Genomic DNA, 20,065 nt, shown 5'->3' on the forward strand with positions numbered 1-20,065 from the left:
GTCTTGCCTTAAAATTTTGGGAGTAGATATTCACCTGGCAATGATAAATATTATAGCTTTTTCCTTCGTGTATTTTAGGAAATCATGTATTTTGTGGAAAGTAATCTATGGAAAAGCAACGGAAAAAGAAATATATGTGTATATATATAATCATTATGAAAGTGATATGGTCAATGTGTTTCACAAGAAATCGACTATATGAAAAGCTTTGTAAGATAAAAAGTGCTTGAAGTAGCTTTCTGAGCCTTTTTCAAGAACTACAGCTCTTTCTGGATGTTGATTTTTTTCATTTTGGTTTTTCTGCAGTTGTAGGGGACGATTGCTTCTCTTTAATAAAACATTAAATGTGCTCATAAATCATCAATGCCCAGAAAATCTTGTAGCAAATATTATACAAGTCTCAGAAAACCCATGGGAACTGGGAATTCTACGGAATTCCCATGGAAACTGTGAAATTTTAGGAAACTATGGAGATATCATTTGTGGAAACAGAGGCTACTGTCTCTTATATCATCAGGTGTGAACTTCAACCCTCGCAGTACTGTTGGTATCCCACTACTTTCTTGATCTCTTTGGAGAAATATCCAAGCTACATAGTCAGTTAGGAGAAGCCTTTCTCAGAACGAAAAAAAAAATCTGTGATTTTATTCACAGAAGTACCAAAGATCCTAAATGGAAAAGGACTGGTTTAAGGATCTAATTTTTGCCATTGACTGGAAGAGCCACAGCTCTCACAACCCTCACTACAAGATTACTCAGCATCTCATACCACTGAATTCTGCTGCTGTTTCAGTCTTCAGGTCTTTGCAGCAGATCCATAAACTCTCCTCCTTATTTCAAAATGTTACAACAGGATGTAATTAAGTACAATTAACAAGGAGGTCAAATGGTCATCTGATAAACACTGGTCCAAACAGGCAGCTTGAAAGGTCAGGGCTGCTAAAGCCACATAGTATTGATGGGAAAGAATATTATGATTTAAGGAGGAAAAAATTCCAGTGACTATAAACTGAAGAGATTTGCATGCTTTCTATATTACATACACAAAGCCATGCACTGATATGCATGCATACATGACTCAGAGACACAAGCCTGTATTCTGAGAACAAGAGCTAAGCTAGCCACACTTCCTCCCTTCATTACACCAAAACACAAATCTCAGTTTTGGTGCTTAAATTCCAGAGATTCTTTTTAATTTTCATTATTTTGTAGACTGTCTATTTGAAGAACCTTGTTGCCCTTATAGAAGAGCCTTTTTTAGCCCTTTCTAAAGTAAAATTTGAGATCACCATGATGAAATGCAAGGTGTTGTGAGGCTTTTAGAAGCAAAATATTTTACAGAGCCTACAGCCAGAGTAAAAAAAGGCTTCACAAGAAGAAAGCTATACCAGTGCTCTGCAACTTCAAAGAATGACAATGCACAGAAGAGAAAATGAACACAGGAGTATTTGCTCATTCTCATTTTATGGACTAGAAAACAGAGGTACACAGTTTTCATTCTCTCTCTGAGGCTCTTCAGGATTTTCCTATTAGGTTACTTGACATTTTACTGTGACTTGGCTGGGGATGGGAATGACTCACTGAAAACCTTTGCACACATTTAATTTTCATGTATGAGGCAGCAAGGTAACCTGGTCAGGAACAGCAGATTAACCTTTGGTGTCACTAGCATGTTATGACTTGTAGCTCTTGACAAATATTCCAGCTGAGCTAACCTTGGGAAAAACCTTCCCAGAGCTATGTTCCTGCTGGATCTCCACCATCATAAATCACCCCAAAGACTACAGCTGTTATGGGGTTGTACACTGGGCTTGGACTTGCTCCCATAGCGATATTATCCACACTACAGTGGATAATACAGTGTAATACCACACTACAGTGGTACAGAACATCCACAGTGTTCTCCCACTCCTTCAATTTCTCAGCTAGTGTTTTTTTAAAACTGTGCCACCAGAATCCTGTGGCTCTAGGACCAGATGCCATCAGATACCATCTGCCCATTGCCCTAAAATCAGAGTACCTGATCAGTGTCCCTGCTCCTTCTTTTTCTAAGGCCTAGAACAAAACAGAACACATATTTTTTCCAGAATTCTGTTCTTTGTCAGAACAGAATTTAACACCTCTACATCCAAAAATGATGCCATTCACAATTGAAAAAGTCCAATAAAATTAGTTTGTGAAATTGTTTTGCAGTATCTTATAGCTGCATACCCCATGTGTATTTCCCCTCCATTTTTTCAAAATGAATGTTTTAAATGGGTATGCCTAGCCAAATTGCTCTTAACTGACAATAATTACTCTGGAATAGGGGTACAGCATACCATATCATACTAATTTAACTTCATTAATTTGACTATAGTCAAATACCTGTGAATTAAACAGCAGTAATTTTATCTAAAAGACCCAGTCAACAAAGGGATGTAATTACAGAATCATGAAAGCTGGATCTATTGCACCAGAATAATTCCTCAAAAAGAGCTGGGAACTAAACACTTAAATTCACCTCTTGGAGCATCTCTCAATAACTGGGAAATTTCTGAAGGGAAAGCTGAGCTATAAAATCTTTCCTGTTCTATTTATATTACAGTCATATTTTGTATAGAAACAATTTCATAATTTGGTACAAAACACAAACCAGCTCTTGCTTGATATACCCCACCCACAAACTTAAATAATGTAGTTGTCAGGGTTGACAAGTTCTGCCTGCTGTAGAATTTCTGTGTTTTATAGGAAATTTTAACCAGGGGTGTTATTTTAAGAGATGAGCAAATGGGGAAACCCCATGGCCTAGCCAATAAATATGAACTTTAGGTGCAATGGAGCACTCATAAATATGACTCAGAACAAGGGGATTCATTGTTTCTCCTGACCCCTCTTAGCTGCTCCTCTGATCTCAACCTCTGTGTGCGTCATGGCAGCCCTCATCCTTTAACCTGCGGTTTTTAAAAGCAGCTTCTAAGTTATTTATGGCTGCAAATGTTAGTAGCCCGTCTGTGTACTCCCAGCACACACATACCGAAGGGTGGGGGGAGCTGCATTTTGTTTTGCAAGGATGAAAAGTTTTGCCTGGGAAGCCAAGCACCTGGGGAGGCTGAGGTAGCTGCTCTGTCACGCGGGATTTGGGAGAAAAGTGCTCTCTTTGCCTTCAAGGCTTACTCAGAGAAGAAACCCACAACTGGGCTAATTTTGCCTATCATTTGTACATTATTTATCTTTATCATGCTCTTTGCTCTTTCTCCGTCTGCATTCACCTTCTCCCTACCATGACAAACTTCCACTTTTGTAATTCTACTGGCATGGGAAATGCTCTCAGTGCTGCAACATCACACTCCATGTGAGGCACAGAGTAAGGCTATATCTTCCAGCAACTTCTGCAGAGGCTATTTCTCTGTTGTGAACCTTTCCCATGCCCAGCAGGTCTGCATCCAGCCCTGCAGGCAGGCTGTTGCCTACTGAGACAAGTGATGTCCTCCTTCCAAAGCCCAGCCTGTGCTTTGCCGTTTTTCTCTCATGCCTGCTCTCATTCCTTCCCTCTCCATCTCCACTCTGTCGCCTGGTCTCACCACTTCTCAGCCTTTAATCCTTTCTACAGCCAAATGCTACTGACATAAAACTAAAGTTCAGTGACCCTGCCTAGGCAGCAGGGGTTAGAAACAAGGGAAAGGACGAGGAGGAGAGGATAGGGAAAAGTGTGGGAAATAATTATGAAGTCTGGTAGCAGCCAGAGCTCTCCTGAAGCCCTGGGGAGCCTTTCTTTAGCTGGAGGCTGCAATTGGCACTTCATAAACTGTTCATTCTCAGCTATGTGGAAACGCCAGATGACACCTAGAATGATCAGACTGCAATCAATCAATTTTTTTCCAAATTCTATTAGTCTGTGGGCCTATGAAACCAAGCTGAAAGGAACTGCCATGGCTAAAAAGAAAAGAAAAAGGAACTGGCCCTGTCATAATTATCCCCATAAATCAGGCAGTAAGTAGGCAGGTAGCCACAGTAAAATTCTTTGCATAATTTAACATGCAGAGAAAATAATAACAGGACCAGTAAGTGTGGGAGATGACATAGATTCCAAGGTTGTTCAGTTATCTAAGAAAACAGTGCAGAGTTTAGGGAGAGAACCAAGAGGCTCTCCATCCAATGCACGGAGGATTCCTCCCCGAATACTCTCCACACAGAGATGTCTCCACAAGCCGGCCTCTTTCTCTTTCATGGTTAGCCAGAGTCACTGCCAGATTGTGTTTTCCTGGGAAAATATGCACTGTACAATACATACAATCCCCAAAACCCCACCCAAAGTCTGTGTTTAGTCTGGAAAGGAACGCTTTCTAAAGACGAAGCGGAACTGGGTCAGCCGTTCTTCCCAATGGGAAAAATATTAATAATAATATATATTTTTATATATCCATACATATATATAGCTTTTCACCATGCACGTCTAACCATCTGCTAAATCAGTTTCTCTTCAGCTATCTGCAATTTCTTTCAAACCTGTTGGCAAGGAGAGTCAGACAGTTTTATACCCCAGTTAATGGAGAGCTTGACATTTCTTTGGCTGGGTAGATCCAATAATTTACTTGGATTTAAAGTGTTAACTTTGGCAAAAAAATTAATTGACAGTTATAAAAACATTATTTTGTTAGATGATATTTATGGATCACACGAACCTATTTTGAGGTAGAGCTATACAGTTCTTAAGATTCATGTAACTTGAGAGATTTCAAAGGAAATATAAAATATTTCAATATAAAACAACAAATGCAGTGTAATTCAAAAAAGGGATATGGCGAGTATTTCTTGCTAAAAATTAAAAGCAATCTCTAAAAACCTGCTCTGTCATTGCACAAAAATTGGTTAAAACTCTAATGAATTGTAAGTATTAGATGAGGATTTTTAGCTCATGTCATCCTGTGAGTAAAGTCCTTTTGTTCTAGAAACAAATAAAATTATTTTGCAAAGAGATGTCTCAATATTTAATTTGTAATAGAAATTAGAAAATAGAAAATTATTTCATAATTCATAGTTATTTCTTATGCCTGACTGTACTAGGTCACAAGAAATTCATTCCATTCACCAACTGGGTGACAAAACTTTAATAAAGGAAAAAAAGTCTTAGGATTTCAAGATGCCAAGTGATGTCTACTTCGGATGAAAATTAAGTGAGGTCTGCTTGATCCAGTTTGCTCTAAATGTTATGTAAAAGAGTGAAAAACGACACCTTATAGACTTGGGGTTGCCATTGAGTAAAATCTTCAAACATTTTCTCATTTTTTCTCATTATTAATACATTCCACAATTAAAGACATGGGGTCTATTTGCTATTTAACAAGTTTTATCTCTGTAATAGCATGCCTCTGTTCGAGGCAAGATAATAGTGCTTTTTCCACCACTTCAGCTAAGGCTGTGTCAATATTTTCATTAGAAGCCTGCGTTTATATACCAAAACTGTACCACAGCCAAAGAAATTCACGTACGGTTAAAATTAAGACAGTAACATCTGAAATCCTGTGGAAAAGAAAGAAAGTGTGCTCATTCCTAAGCTTTAGGAGAGAAGTTAATGATCCTGAGGCCTTTTTGCTTGTATCCTTCAAACCCTTTCTTCAGCTCCTGGTATTTTATAGCTTAGTAGTCCATATTCCTCGCTGATGATATGTTAGCGGTGAGTGGAAGGTTGTAGAAACTGAATTAGTTTAATTTAAGAAAAGAGCTACTATGTATGTTTAGGGTCTGATTGCAGTAAGGAATCCTTTCTTTTTCGTGTGTAACAAAAGTATGTTTGTACAGGTATTTGGTGTGGATTGATGTACTATAGGTTTCTCAAAGTAGCTGTAAAATTTGTTCTATGCCATGTTAGCATTCTCCAATGAGTACAATGGGCTATAAATCTTTTGAATTTATGTATTTGCTCAATGATTCAGGTTTTTAAGAAGAATATAATCTGTAAAACAGTATTCAAAGTTGGGATAGAGAAGCTGGAGAAATATGAACATTGTCTGGTTTAAGAAGTGAACACAGCACAGGGGGGTTTGAAATTATTCTAAGACTGTGGAATCATTCACATTGTCTGTGAAGAAGAAAAAAAATTGTCTTTCTGGGGTGTGCTGGTTACTTTAAAAATTGCAATAATTAGTGTATCCTTAGTACATATACATCAGGGTCACAAATGTTATTGTGATCTCCACATTCAAGTTTTTGAAATTAATTTTATATGCTAAAAAAGAAGTTGTAACAGAAGACTACAAAAGCATATATATATCCCCCATTTTATGGAAGATTTATATCAATTAACAGGAAAATACGAAGAAAGAAAACAAATTTGCTTAGCAAATGAAACAATCTGTTAGGAGAAAAATTAACACATTGTAAAAAAAAATTAAAATACAGATCTTTTGAATGGCATGAGAAGGAATATCTAAGTATAGCAGATTTAATGATCACTTTGATGATAATGGAAAAATCAGTATTTGAAATATTTAAATGTACTTTACAAAAATGCTGCTGTTTTTGCAAGCCTCATCCATGTAGATATATTTCATTCAATCTTCCTCTTTTTGTAAGAGGTGAAGAGTGGGAACACTAACATTTGTCTTAAAAAAGTCCTTCCCTAACTAAATATTGAGTGAGCAAAAAGTGAGTTGGACTGCATAAGTGTTATTTGCCTGTTCTCTGGGGAACAGGGTATCTTATATATGTCATTTTGGGAGACCAGCCAAAAAGAAGATGCCAGAACCCTAAGGAGACGGGACTTTGCAATATAATAAAATATTATAATAGGATAAAAAACACCCAGCCAGGAGAACAAAGTTCTGAATTAGAAGGTGATATAATCAGATCTCTGAAAAGCTCGGTGTGTTTCGTGGAGGATTTATTCTTTGACTGCTGGAGCAAACCCAGTTAACTCCTCTGTTACACTCATCAATATATATGGAGAGTTGCCAACACGCACAGCCTTATACAAAACACAGGACAAGACATAGTCTCTGTCCTATTGTATCTGTCCTGTTGTATCTGTCAAGAAAGAAGAGATGGAAATTCTGATATTCAGTAGAAAGAACAGGTGTTTACAATTTTAACTTCAGGAGAAATAAATGCATTCTTGTTTTTCTCCCTGGTTGCTTGACAGAATTTTGATTGCAGTTCCCTTGATAATAATTTTCTAAATTTGTTTTTGAAAGTGAATTATTTGCAGCTCCAACAGCTTGGGGTTTTAATCAAAGTTAGCACATAAATTTAATTTTTTTATTCTCTAGTATAACATTATTTGGTTTTCTCTATTTTTTCTTTACTTTTTAATCTTATTGAGTCTTTTCAATTCTTATGCTGAATAATTGCTATCCAAGATCTCAGCTACATATTTCTTGTTTCAATATATACATCTTAAATTGTTATAACTGGTACAACGATATACAAAAGTTTCAATTTAAAATATCATGATGATTAATAGAGTTTTATAATTACATATTATGTAATTAATGGTGTGCAAGTATGAACATGGTGATTATTATTTTCAGAGCAGATTTATTTAATGTAAGTTGACTGGGGCTTCAATTCTAAATCCATTTGAGTTATTAATGTGCTGCATCAGCATTTATTGATTTTAAGGTACAGCATTAGCATTCACTTAACACTGCATATTTTTCCCCATTGTCCATTAAAAAAGCTTCCCCTCATCTGTCACAATCTCATACTGCATAAATCAAATAAAATGGTTACTTGTTTCCATGATTTATCTCATTTTTATGTTAATTATTCTGAAACATAGGATTGTTTAATAAAAATGTTGAAGCTGATCTAATTGGTCATCAATATTTTTTACGCGTTTTACACTGTGGAATGTGTGCTATACCAAAATATCCAACTTGTATGGAAGGGTATTTAAAGTGAATCAGGATTTAAACTAACTTAGAGCTGAGACACATTTTGATTTTACAGATGCCAAATTAAACCTGATATTTACACGGTAGTTTGTTATAAGTTAATGGTGTCTATTAATATTAATCACTAGAAAAATACAACCTCTCAGCCCCAGTTTTCACAGTTTTGAAACATAAGAAAAGCTTTAGCTTCTCAGAATTACTTTCTTAAGGCAACACTGACATCCCAACAAAATAAGACAATTATTGGAAAATTCCTACCCAAGGTAAGACACTCAGTGGAAACCTGAGTTCTTCAAGAGAAGATTTTTGTCTGGGAAAGCACAGTAGGATCAGCCTAGGACATATCTGACACTGAAACTTCAAAGACTTCTGCTCATTCACTGCAAGAAGTCCTATTGTAATCAAAGACATTTCTGAAATCAAAGGCTAGGTCCCATGTAAATAGTCCTCAGGGACTTTGATGGAATGGATCCTGATATATTTACAGAGAGTACTTCTCAGGACACACAAGGAAAATTTTTGCAGGATTGGTGCCTTGACTAATGCTAAGAGCATTTCCAATTTTTCTGTATAACTTTGCTATTTTAAATTCAGCTGACTCCAGATCCTCTGGGTACATCGAGGCACACAATGTTAATTTAAAAATAATACATGAGCAATATAAAACTGTTTCTTAATGATAAGGAATGCTTATTCCAAAACCAGATTCCATTTCTTTCCTAACCCTCTATTTCCTGAGCAAAAACAACAAGCAAATGTATTTAGAGGTGAGGACATCTGTTACTTTTAAGGAAAATTATCTCAGACTTGAACACCTCCTTGTCAGCCAAATAATTAATGAAAAGTGATTTTATTATTATGGCAAATAAACTCTAGATTGTTACTTTCCTAGAATGTTAGCATTTAGAGTATTAATATTTACAAGAAACCTAGTAGACATTAAAAGTCTGTGTGTGTTAAAAGAATGTGTGTGTTAAAATGAAGGTATTTTAGCACATGTGCTACTGTTAAAAAGTTTCTCCAGAAAGTATTACCGTGGAAAACAAGAGTTCATCAGCATTTGTACCAGCTTATTATGAAACTTCAAGTTTTCAATTAAATCTCTTGCTATTCAGGTCCAATGAGAAGTGGCTTTTTAGCCAAATTTATGTGTCCTGCAGCATTTCAAATACTTAAAAAATACTAAATTAATTTCATGAATTATTTACAGCTTTCTAGATAAGATTTAAGTTGCGTTTTAGTAAAAAAATCTGTAACTGCTATTTTTCCTACAATGTAACTGGCAAGCATGTTTATTACACTCAGAAGCCAATATAATTTAGTTTTACCAGGTTTTGTATCTGAATTTATATAATTTTCAAAAGCATTCTTTGCTTGCATGTTTGTAGTGTTTAATACTCTACTTGTCATTTAATTTATTTATGACAGACAAAATAGGAACCATTGTAGATTCTGAACACCACAGCAGTATAATAAAACACAGCCTGTTGTTATTAAATAGAAATAGCAAAGGAACAGCAACAGATTATCTAAAATCCAGCCATTCAACTGAAAAGATAATAAAAATCTGAAACTCTGGCTCTTAACAAAAGAAAAGAAAAATACCCCATTAAATAACCTAAGAATTTTTTTTTTTTTTTTTTGTTTTGTTTTGTTTTGTTTTGTTTAGCTTTTCCGTTTTCATACCTTTCTAGACTTAACAATATTAACAACTGATGTTTATTCATATGTAAGCTTTAAGAAAAACACTGAGGGAAATAACTGAGCAATAGGCATAAGTGTTTGATTTTTAGAGATTTAAAAAAAAAGGAGTTAGTTGGCCTAAGGCTAGAATTTTCATTACATCAATGAAAGAAAGAAAACAGAAGCCAGCAGAGGGAAGTTATAGAAACTGACTTTATATAAACAGTGAGAAAAATCTTTTTCCACGGCCACCTACAAAGCAGCTACTTTACCATCCGTATGATTTTTCTTTTACCAGTGGCACAGCAGCCTGGGCCCCATCCTGCTGCTTTAGAACAGGTTACAGCTCGGCCGAGAGGTTTGCCCTTCACAAGATCAGACTAACAGTTTGTCAGAGAGAGCAAAAACAAAAAATATTTCCACGTACCTAAATTGACAAAGCTCATGACCATGTCAGCATCATTCAGAAAGTTGGTGTCGTGCAGGCTGGCTAAGGGAGGATTCTGTGTGGTCAGGGGGGTCATGCGAGATAATTGTATTCTCCGCGAATATCCATTTGGAGAGGCAGGGTATCCTTTTCGTATCCCTCTGCTCTCCCCTGCCATTGATCCCTTTAGTGAGTACTCCAGCTCCTCAGAATCCTCTTCATTTGTCATGGCATTATACAGGTCCAGCATGAAAAGGGGTGCAGAAGAAGCCTGCTTTCCTGGTGAAAATGGTCTGGGTCTGTGAGGTAAACCCAGGATAGAGAGAATCTCTCTCTGAATCTCCCTTCTCTCATGGTTCCGCAGCCTCCTGTAAATAAAACTCGAATGGACATGATTGTCTCCTAAACCTCCCTGTGCGTGACCCACCAGAACCCAGCAATTCCAGAGCAAGCCCACGAAAGCTTTGAGCGCAGTTAGGTTCATCTTTGAAAAGAAAAAGAACAAGTAAAAAACAAAACAAAACCAAAAAAAAAAAAAAAAAAAAAAAACCAACAACTTTTCTCCTACTTGTTCTGAGTTCCTACGAGGTTTGCTTTCCCAGTAGCTGAAAAACAAAATTTACCTATTCTTCATGTCAATGTCATCTCTAAACGTAACATCGTAACATCTTTGGTGATTCCTCTCCCCCCACCCTGTTTAAATGTTATGGAATGTGTCAGGTTGCAGTTATTTCTAAGAAAGTTGAAATTCAGACTTCCAGTTTTCCACTGTTGTTATCGTTTTTTCTGCATTTATGGAGCAGAAGACCAGTGTTTTGTCAGCTGACCTAGGCATTCCTATATAAACCTTAGATAACCAGGTCTTTGGTGGGGAGCTGTATTAGCAAGAGATGTTCTTCTGACACACTGTAGTTCCCAGAGTTATCTTCCCTCGTTATTCTGAGTTCTTCGTACACCTTGCGCTCTTCCCAAGATAAAATCCTGAGTCACAGATTTGTCTTGATCTGTACCTTGGTGGTGTAACACATATTTGTCCAGCAGCCTGGAGATAACTTTAACATCTTTTGAATCGCTTGAGTGTAAAGTAATTCTAAAGCATGTACTAATCAAATTAATGTGTTGCCATGAATTTACTTGCAAAAAATAACCTTCTGTAAATCCATTCAACCCTTTTCAGCTTCTGAACTGTAATTTCCAACTGTAGCAGGCACAAATATAACAGCTCTCTTCAAGAGAGATCTAAAGACTAATGTAAGCACAACCCTGCTGGGAAAGAAGAGGCTTCTCATTGTAATTTGAAACGGGTATAGCAAAAAAGTCCTTAACCCTTTGCTTGCCAGATAGAGCTTTAAATCTCTCCCCCATCTCTCCAATTTGCAGTAATATACCTAATTTTGGCTATTGGCTTTTTTTTCCTTAACAGCTTGCACAATCAATTGTACCTTTAACAATTTTAGGATATATAGACGGCGTAATACAGAAGCTCTGGTGAGCCTCCTTATGAGTCTATAGTTTAGTAAACCTGAGTAGGAAATTCTCATAACAGACTAAAATAGCATCTCACTAATTTGAGAAAAGTTTATGTTTTAAGCAGATTTAGCAAACACAGGTGACCTTTTTAATAAACTCTGTAGGAAATTTTGTCAGTGAGGTTTGATTCACTCTTTTCTAAAAATGTTGGGAATGCAATCTGAATGGAAACAAATTTATTCAGCAAGCAAGATTTCAAAGTATGCACAGCCAATGCTGTAATTATAGTTATAGTCACAACTTTCATAAACTGTAATTTGCAATGATAATTTATGCAAAGAACATTTTTGCTCATAAATTGCTATACTACTTTTCCCAGTAAATATGAAAAGCTAAGATTTAATCCCACAGCCTGTTATTAACTGAAGAAGGAAAAAGTTTAGCTGAAGGAATAAGATTATTAACTAGATTTTAAAGCTGCTGCCCATGAAGTCAAGGTTCAGTATAGAATTTTTTGACAGCCAGTAACTGGTGTTTTCCTCTCACTAAAACAAAATCACTGAGTTCAATTTCATATTGCTCAGATTATTGGTGGTCATTTTCCTTGCTGCTAAAATTTGCCTTTAGCCTTCAGAAGACTTTACTTTGAGGAAGGGTAGAAAAAAGGGACAAAAAGGGGTTTTGTCAACATGAAATTAGGGGGAAAAACTAGGTATATAAAATCCATGCCTTTGGGTTTTCCTTTACATGACACCTACTCAGCAAATCACACAGTCCTTGAGTAAACTTGGGAGTGTGACAGCAAGTATAGTCACACCCTAAGAAGCCAGGAACAATTTATCTAGTATATTAAGCACAAACAAGCTTTACAGTCTAGTACAGCCATCACCTAAATACAGCTGATCCTCTCTCATAAATCAGCACATGTAATGAACAATGCTTCTCCCAAGAAAGGATTTGTCTCATGCTAGACCTGCTGAATTGGCACTAAAATTAGGAAGATAGTTAGCAAAAGTCTTGATCTTCTTAGCAGAAGAGCAATCATAATAAGAATACTTTTCTTTCCTTGCTAAGGTGTTCCTTCAAAATCTATTTGTTAAAAGAGAAGTATTATTTCCTGATTTTTTTTCTTTTCACTTGTTCTGCTCAGTCAGTTGCAATGATACATGAGACTTTACCATACATATGCCTTTTCTGAATTTGGCCATCGCATATCCTGCAAAAAGATCTCTCCTTCTTTTCCAGTAATATATTTCCTTTTTTTCCCTAAGCATTCATAAAAGCCATTGGATTGATTGCTCAGAGGATTTAAGTCCTCAGCCCATCAATATGTCCAGCAATAGAAATTTCCTATATTATGTCACTAGTGTAGAAGTACCACATTAGTTAATTTTTTTCATTAAAAAAGCCAAAAATGCCTTTAGATTCAAGAATATTTTTCTGTAGAAAAAAAAGTTTCCAGACAGAAACTAAATAAGAACAGATTGGAACCAGTAATCATATGTTTGGTGAAAAGAGCTCCTGTTATTTTTTGATAGAGCCACAACCAAACAAGTAACATAAATACAAAGGATTTCTTTTACAATAACTTGCACTACACTGAGTCACCAAATGTCCTGGACTAGAATACAAACATAACTTTAAAAAAGTTTTTATTAGTATAAATGCTATGTACTTTTGTATAAGTCTATATTCCATAAACACTCATTCTTAGCCTGGGTATTTCACACAGGGCAGATACAGCTCTAAAACTGAGAGTCTTTGCTCATAAAGGGAAAGGTGTCTGTAATGGCTGATAGACCCCATTTTGCAGTTCCAATTTGAAACAAGGAACTTCGAAAGAAAAAATACCAAGTACCATTTCAGCATGTCAAGATATACACAGATGAACTCCTTTCTTCCCCAGATGCTAACCCTGGTAGAGACATAAGAAATCACCTGAACAGCCCTTTAAAAATAAAAGGAAGACTAAAATGACTCCAGAAGTGAGCTCCCCTTCGGGATAGATATCTGACAGAGGAGCACCTGGAGAGCAGGGACTCGGAGGCAGGAAAGCAGCAGAGCACCGTGCAGGCACCCTGGCAGTGCAAGATAGGAAGCAGCTGCATGAAATTTCTTCAACAGTGTGGCATGTATGCACATGAGGAGTGAATTCAGAGCTCATTGCGTTTGTACTCATCTAAACAATGTTAGAGAAAATATCGTAAGGGAAGTAATGAAACTTGGGAATCCAGATCTTGCCAATCTTGCATTCCAATGGATCACCATTCACTATAATGGTGAAAAAAAATTATGGTTACCCAGCAGACCACTATAATCATTGAAGGTAGAAGTGGTTTTGTGGGCAATGCCCACTACTCAAAAATATACAAAAATCAGTGGGTGGCTACTCAATGCAGAATCCCTTTGGTTCTCAATGTCACATCAAGAGAGGGTGATTCCCCACAGCAATGATCCTTTGCAACTGTTTGGCAAATTAGGCTAAAATGCAGACCCTGTTCAGGACATTTGCAGCCTAAATCTGAAACCTATGCATGCATGCAGAATGATTCTGATGGCCCTTTCCCACCTTAATGGCCAGCTGAATTTGACATTCAGCTCAATATAATGCATAAACAGATAGTCCAGCATTAAAAATTATTAAATCTGTTCTTGTTACCTCCCTGCAAGGCTATTGCTGCAAAAGGTACAGGGAGAAGAACTCCTATTAAAAGGTTTCATGAGAGCTGAAGAATAATTAATTGCTAAAGCTATAGCTTCCCCAGCAAAAAGAAAGCAAGTAGTCTGGACATCTCCTGCAGGAGCAATGTGACACAGACACCATAATTTGGCAAACCTGTTACACTAACTGTATCCAACTCAGATTTACAGTGGTATGGACTGCATAAGGTGTACACTTGAGACTTTGGACATAAGTATGCACATGTCCAAATGTTCCAAATGCCCAATCAAAAAACCTTATACGACAACGTTCACTCAGTTTTTTATTTTATTGAGTTGGATGTTGTATGACTGATGTATTCTTACCCTGCTAACATAAGAATGAAGCACTAATGTATTTTTCTGTATCATTGAAAGACACGTCTTCTAATGCAAAGATAATTCCATTTGTAATGGGCACAGTGTGAAAACTGGTAGAATTAACTGCAGAAATTGGCAGCTAAGACATACATTAAGTATGATGTTTGTAAACCCCTTTTATTCAGAATATTATTTATTTATAGACAGAGTACTTCCAATTTATGCTACAGCAAGATGAGTCCTTTGCAAAATAACACTTACTATGTGGAGATGTTCAGTATTTAGATTACACTGTTATTTATTCAGTTACAAACCAGTTTGCTGTAGCAAACAAGTTTTTCATCCTGGTATTCAAAAGCACAGGCAAAAATCACAAATCAGCCTAGGAGATAAGTCATCAAGCATTTTATAGGTGGCATTTAACAGAACACTTCGTTTAAAATTTACAGAAAGGGCTCCGGCTTTAAGTACAATTGTTTGTGAAGTTTTTTTCTATTCAGAGTACACACACAATGTTGTAAAACTATCAGCACAGAATTCTCTGCAGTATTAAAATTATACTTTTCTTTAACATCAAGAAAATTGAGAAAAATAATTTTGTAATCTGCCTGAAGACTTTTTAGAAACTTATTGTATTCATGAACTTGGAAATAAAAATCCTTGTTTCATACATATACTTCAGAAATGAGAACAACCAAATATACAATTAATTATCTGATTCAACATCACAGCACTATCATTTGCATAATTTAAAAACTCAAAGAGCTCCCAGAAATCCCCTTTGGTTTACAATAAGCCCCTATTTGTATTAAAGAAAAATAAAAAACGAACTGCACTGAAGCAAATACAAAACACTTGGACAAGAGCAACAACATTTGTAAGTAGTAAAGCATTTTTAAAGAAGATTATTCTTGGCTCAGCTTGTAGAAGGGTTTTATTGTGCCCCAGCTGCAGACTGGTACCTGCTGGTCTCCTTGTTCTCTGGCTGCAGCACAGCCAGAAGTATCTTGTGCTGTTCCCAGGCTCATTCAAGCACTTTCTTCTGCTTCTTGCTGAAGTTCTTTTGATTTTCAGCTACAGATTTATACAGAAATGAATTCTAAATAGATGCCTTCTGGGTAGCTGCACTACACTATTGTTCATATCGTGAAATACTCTACCTATCTAAATATAGGAATTATTTCTTCCCTTGAGTATTTTGCTAGTCTATTCCATAGCTGTGGCTTTAGCACCTCTACTGGCAATGGGATAGTGCAGCAGTCTCTTAATCTCTTTCTAAATTAGTTTTAGGGCTTTTATACCATTTTCCTCTGCTTTGTTTTATACACACTCTCCCTCTCTTCCCAATACTTTCTTCTATTATGTCCCTCTACATTTAGTCTGCTACTTGAATGTGCTGCCTCTGATCCCACATGGACTTTCATTTCAGCTTTTCAAACTTTAAATCTTTTTCCCCCACCATCTCCATTTTCACATTTCTTCTTTCCCTCTCCACATATCTGTAGACAGATGTTATTTTCTTCTTTTAAAATTACTTCCCTTGTTTAGCAAAGTTTCCCCTTTTGTAAGAGATCAGCTGGCCTCTCCGGCAGTAAAAAAGGAGCTGCTGCTCCAGTACTTTCAATTGAAAATGATCACTGCCATGAATCACACAGTCCTTGAGAGACTAGCAATCTCCTGCTGTTGGAGGAGGATTGTGAAACAAAAAGATGTGCATGGTACAACTGCTAGACTATGTACACCCTAAAATCTTTGATATGTGCTAACTGATCTTTCTACATAGAATCATAGAACAATTTAGGCTGGAAAAGAGGTCTAAGATAATCAAGTGCAACAATTAACCCAGCATTGCCAAGTCCACCGCTCAATTATGTCCTGAAATGCCACATCTATGTCTTTTAAATACCTCCTGGGATGGCATCTCAGCCATTTCCCTGGGACAGCCTGTTTCACTGATTGACAATCCATTCTGTGAAGAAATTTTTTATCTAAACTTCCCCTGGTGCAACTTGAGGTCAATTCCCCTTGTCCTGTCACTTGTCATTTGGGAGGAGATAGACCCCTGCATCGCCAACCCCTCCTTTCAGGTTCTTGAAGAGAGCAATAAGGTCTCCCCTGAGCCTAGGCTTCCCCAAGCTAAGCAACCCCAGCTCCCTCAGATGCTCCACATAAGATTTGTGCTCCAGGCCCTTCACCACCCTCATTGCCCTTCTCTGGACTTGCTCCAGTCTGGCCCAGAACTGCACACAGGATTTGAGGTGTGGCCTCATCTCAGTGCTGAGCACAGGGGGACAATCCCTGCCCTGCTCTTGCTGGCCACACTACTGCTGGTACAGGCCAGGATGCCACTGGCCTTCCTGGCCACCTGGGCACACCCTGGCTCATGTTCAGCTGCTGGTGACCAGCACGCCCAGGTTTTCTGCTGAGCAGACTTCCAGCCACTCAGCCCCCAGCCTGTAGTTCTGGGTGGGGGTGTTGTGACCCAAATGTAGGACTCAACACTTGGCTATGTTGAACCTCATAAAATTGTCTTTTACCTATTGATTCAGCCCATCCAAATACCCTTTCTTACAGTCCAGCATATCAGCACACCTGCCCAACTTGGTGTCATCCACAAACTGTCTGAGGTGTACTTGATTCCCTGGTCCAGATCATTGATAAAGATTTTAAAAAGGGCTGGTCCAAACCCCTGATCCCTGGGGAACACCAGTAGTGACCAGTTACTAAATGGATGTGGCACCATTCAGCACCACTCCATGGGCCCAGCTATCCAGTTTTTAATCCAGCAAAAAATGCAACTGTTTAAGATGTGGGTCTATTTAATCAGCCAACATGCTATAGCACTGTGGTGGCAATGGTAAAACACAAACCAAGAAAAGTCTTTAGAATAAAATACTGTTTTCTGAATTTTTCTCATTCGACCATACTCTCTTCTAGCATGTAATGTCTTCATCTTTTACAAAAAATTATTACAATTGGCCACTGCTGATGAAATTTATTTAATTAACAGTGAGTAACCATTGCCAGTATTTAGTACAGCAGTCTGTTCAAACCAGAATTTGTTAAGCTGGCAAAGCAAAGAAATAAAGTGAAAAATCAGTTCATGATGTTGGTCTAGAAAATCCACTTGTTTCTCTCAGATGTTTTTTATGATAGTTGAGAAAAACTGAAATACTGGAGAAATATATACCTAAAATCTGCAGTAAATTTGCTGCAAAATCTTTACATTGAAGTTGAAGGATTATTGTAGCTACTAAACTTCCCTTTATGTACCCAGACGTCTGAAAACATGACCTGCATGATGTTAAATAGAGTAATCCAAGTCTCTTGTAAAGTAGGCTTAGGCAAGAGGGACATGATGTACATTGCAATCCTTGCATCTGAAACTGCATTGTAATCTAAACATGGAAGAGACTCAAGCAGTCCTTCATTTCTGTTTTTTTAGCTTTACTACTTTCAGTGTCTGTTCTTTAACATTTAGACCTTTAAACTGGAAAAAAATATTTCCCAAAGGAATTCTAGCTAAACCATGGAAATTATGAAACAGCTACAGATACTGATTGAGACTGCAGGACAGTGTTTTCCTTTGGGAAGTGGGCTCACAGTGATATTTTCATAGATTTTGCTATCTGTTGTCACAAAAAAATATATCTGCCTCTCTAGAAACAAGCACTGAATCACAAAAAACAAACTATCTTTTTCACAAACAGCTTAGATTTGAATGATACACATAATAAAAATACTTTTGCATAGCCCAAGCATGTGAATGCACCTTCTCATCATGACTTCTCAGAGCAGATGCCCAATATTTTATGTGCTCTTTTTCTCATCTTTATCACCTTTTAGTAAGAAAATGTACATTGGGACAGATCAATGAGAATTTTCTATGACTTTTAGGCATTTTGGATATTTTCTGTATGCTTCTGTGAGCACTGCTAGAAGAATCAGATTCAATGGGCTGGGAGAAATGCTTCCACCTTTGAGATGTTGTTGCCTCCTGGCTCTGACACCTTCCTTTGGCATGAGAAGGGTGCTAGAAAGGGAGGGTCAGTCTCATGGCAGAAGCATTTTGCAACAATTCATTCTGAGGCCCAAGGTTAACTAAGTTCTCATTTCTTCACTGTACTTCAAAGCTAATCAGTCTTCATTATTTCTGTAAAGCTTTGTGAAGTTTGTTTTCTATATTTATGGACATTAAAAGAACTAAAATTCTCTGCTTTCAAGCAATGACTGATCCTGTTAATGCAGACAAAAAAAAAAAAAAAAGTTTATACTACGGAATAGCCAGAGAGCCTCAAAGCTATAAAACTTCAGGCTTATTTAGTGCTCTCCTAAAAAGCATAAAGATGACCAAACAGATTATCTGTATTAAAAAAAAAAAATTAAAAAAAAAAGAGAAAAACAAAACTTTTCAGTCTAAGAATTTAGTTTCCAAGTTCAATCTAAAATCATGTTTTATGGCTACATTATAAATTGCTTAAAAATGGGGTTTATAATGGAAATGGTGACAAACTTAACTATGGCAGCACTAGCAGGCGCCAGCATAATTACAGTCTTCTCAAGACATAACTTATTACAGGCTACACAGCAGAGCCAGCATTTTGTATTTTAATTAAGAAACCTGGATTTTGTTTGTAATAATTGACTGTTATGCCGCCCCTCTTGCCAGGACACTCTTTTACAAGAGACTCTTGCCTCTAGTAGTCTTTCTTTGTTAAATATTTTAAATACATTTTATATTTTTGACCAGAAGATTGCATGCATTTTATAGATCATTATTGTCTTTTGATGACTTCAGTTGTTCTATATGCTTTTTAATGGAGATCTTTGTTCCTCTCATCTGTGACCAAAAAAAGTTTACAGTTTAGGTCTCTGATAAGGATAAGACTATAATATCTGTGTTATCTGCCTCCATCCGTGCCATGCAGGCCTTCCATAAGAAAGCATTTTCTTTGGCAATGCTGTCCTAATGCCCTAGGCAGGTACTACTGCCTTGTTACCCAGAGATGCCAAAACCATTGGAGTGTCTCTCTGCTGTCCCAACACGGGCATCATGTCAGGGACAGAGAAGTTCAGTTCCTGGCACTGAGCCTTATATCCTACTTGTTACAAGCTCCCTGGACATTGCTGAAATTAAAAAAGATGGCACATGGTGGTCTCAGACACATCAGCAGTTTGTCAGTGCTGGGGGGAGCCAGCCGGGCACTGGGGCAATGCCACACGGTTGCTGCCACCTCGCAGCACGTCAGACCCTCAGTGGCCTCTGCTGGCCATGCTCCCCCACCTGCCTTGCCCTCACCCTCACCCCTTACCTCTGCAGCAGTTGATGCTACAAACACATTCCCTACGTTTTCAGCTTTACCTTTGTTTCCTGAATTCTTTCAATTGTTCTCCCCGTTGCAGGAGTGTGTCTCCCACAGCCCACACTGACAAATGGCAGTGACTCTGTACGTGCCTGGTCCATAAGCACCAGGTATCTAATTTTGACAGCAAGCAATTAGATGTTCAGAGAAGGACCCTGATATGCACAAAATTAAGCAGGTCACACCAGCCTATGTGCAATTTAAGATGCTGTAACTTAACAGGCATG

At 37.3% G+C, this 20,065-nt stretch overlaps 1 protein-coding gene across 3 annotated transcripts in view; it reads right to left on the reverse strand.

The window, feature by feature from the left end:
- BMP5 (bone morphogenetic protein 5) overlaps positions 1 to 11,349 on the reverse strand; it is a 58,177-nt gene extending 46,828 nt beyond the window's left edge. The window contains exons 1-2 of one of the 3 annotated variants that reach the window (XM_063389395.1): positions 10,995 to 11,349; positions 9,985 to 10,352 (exon numbers count right to left, since the gene is read on the reverse strand). In XM_063389395.1, coding sequence (XP_063245465.1) covers positions 9,985 to 10,234 — 250 coding nt within the window. In that variant the 5' untranslated portion in view covers positions 10,235 to 10,352; positions 10,995 to 11,349. The other 2 variants (XM_063389394.1, XM_063389393.1) reach the window with 2 other exon arrangements.
- Between the last annotated feature and the right edge of the window lie 8,716 nt (positions 11,350 to 20,065).

The sequence above is a fragment of the Prinia subflava genome, chromosome 2 (assembly GCF_021018805.1).
Source record: "Prinia subflava isolate CZ2003 ecotype Zambia chromosome 2, Cam_Psub_1.2, whole genome shotgun sequence".
In the NCBI taxonomy this organism is placed as follows: Eukaryota; Metazoa; Chordata; class Aves; order Passeriformes; family Cisticolidae; genus Prinia; species Prinia subflava.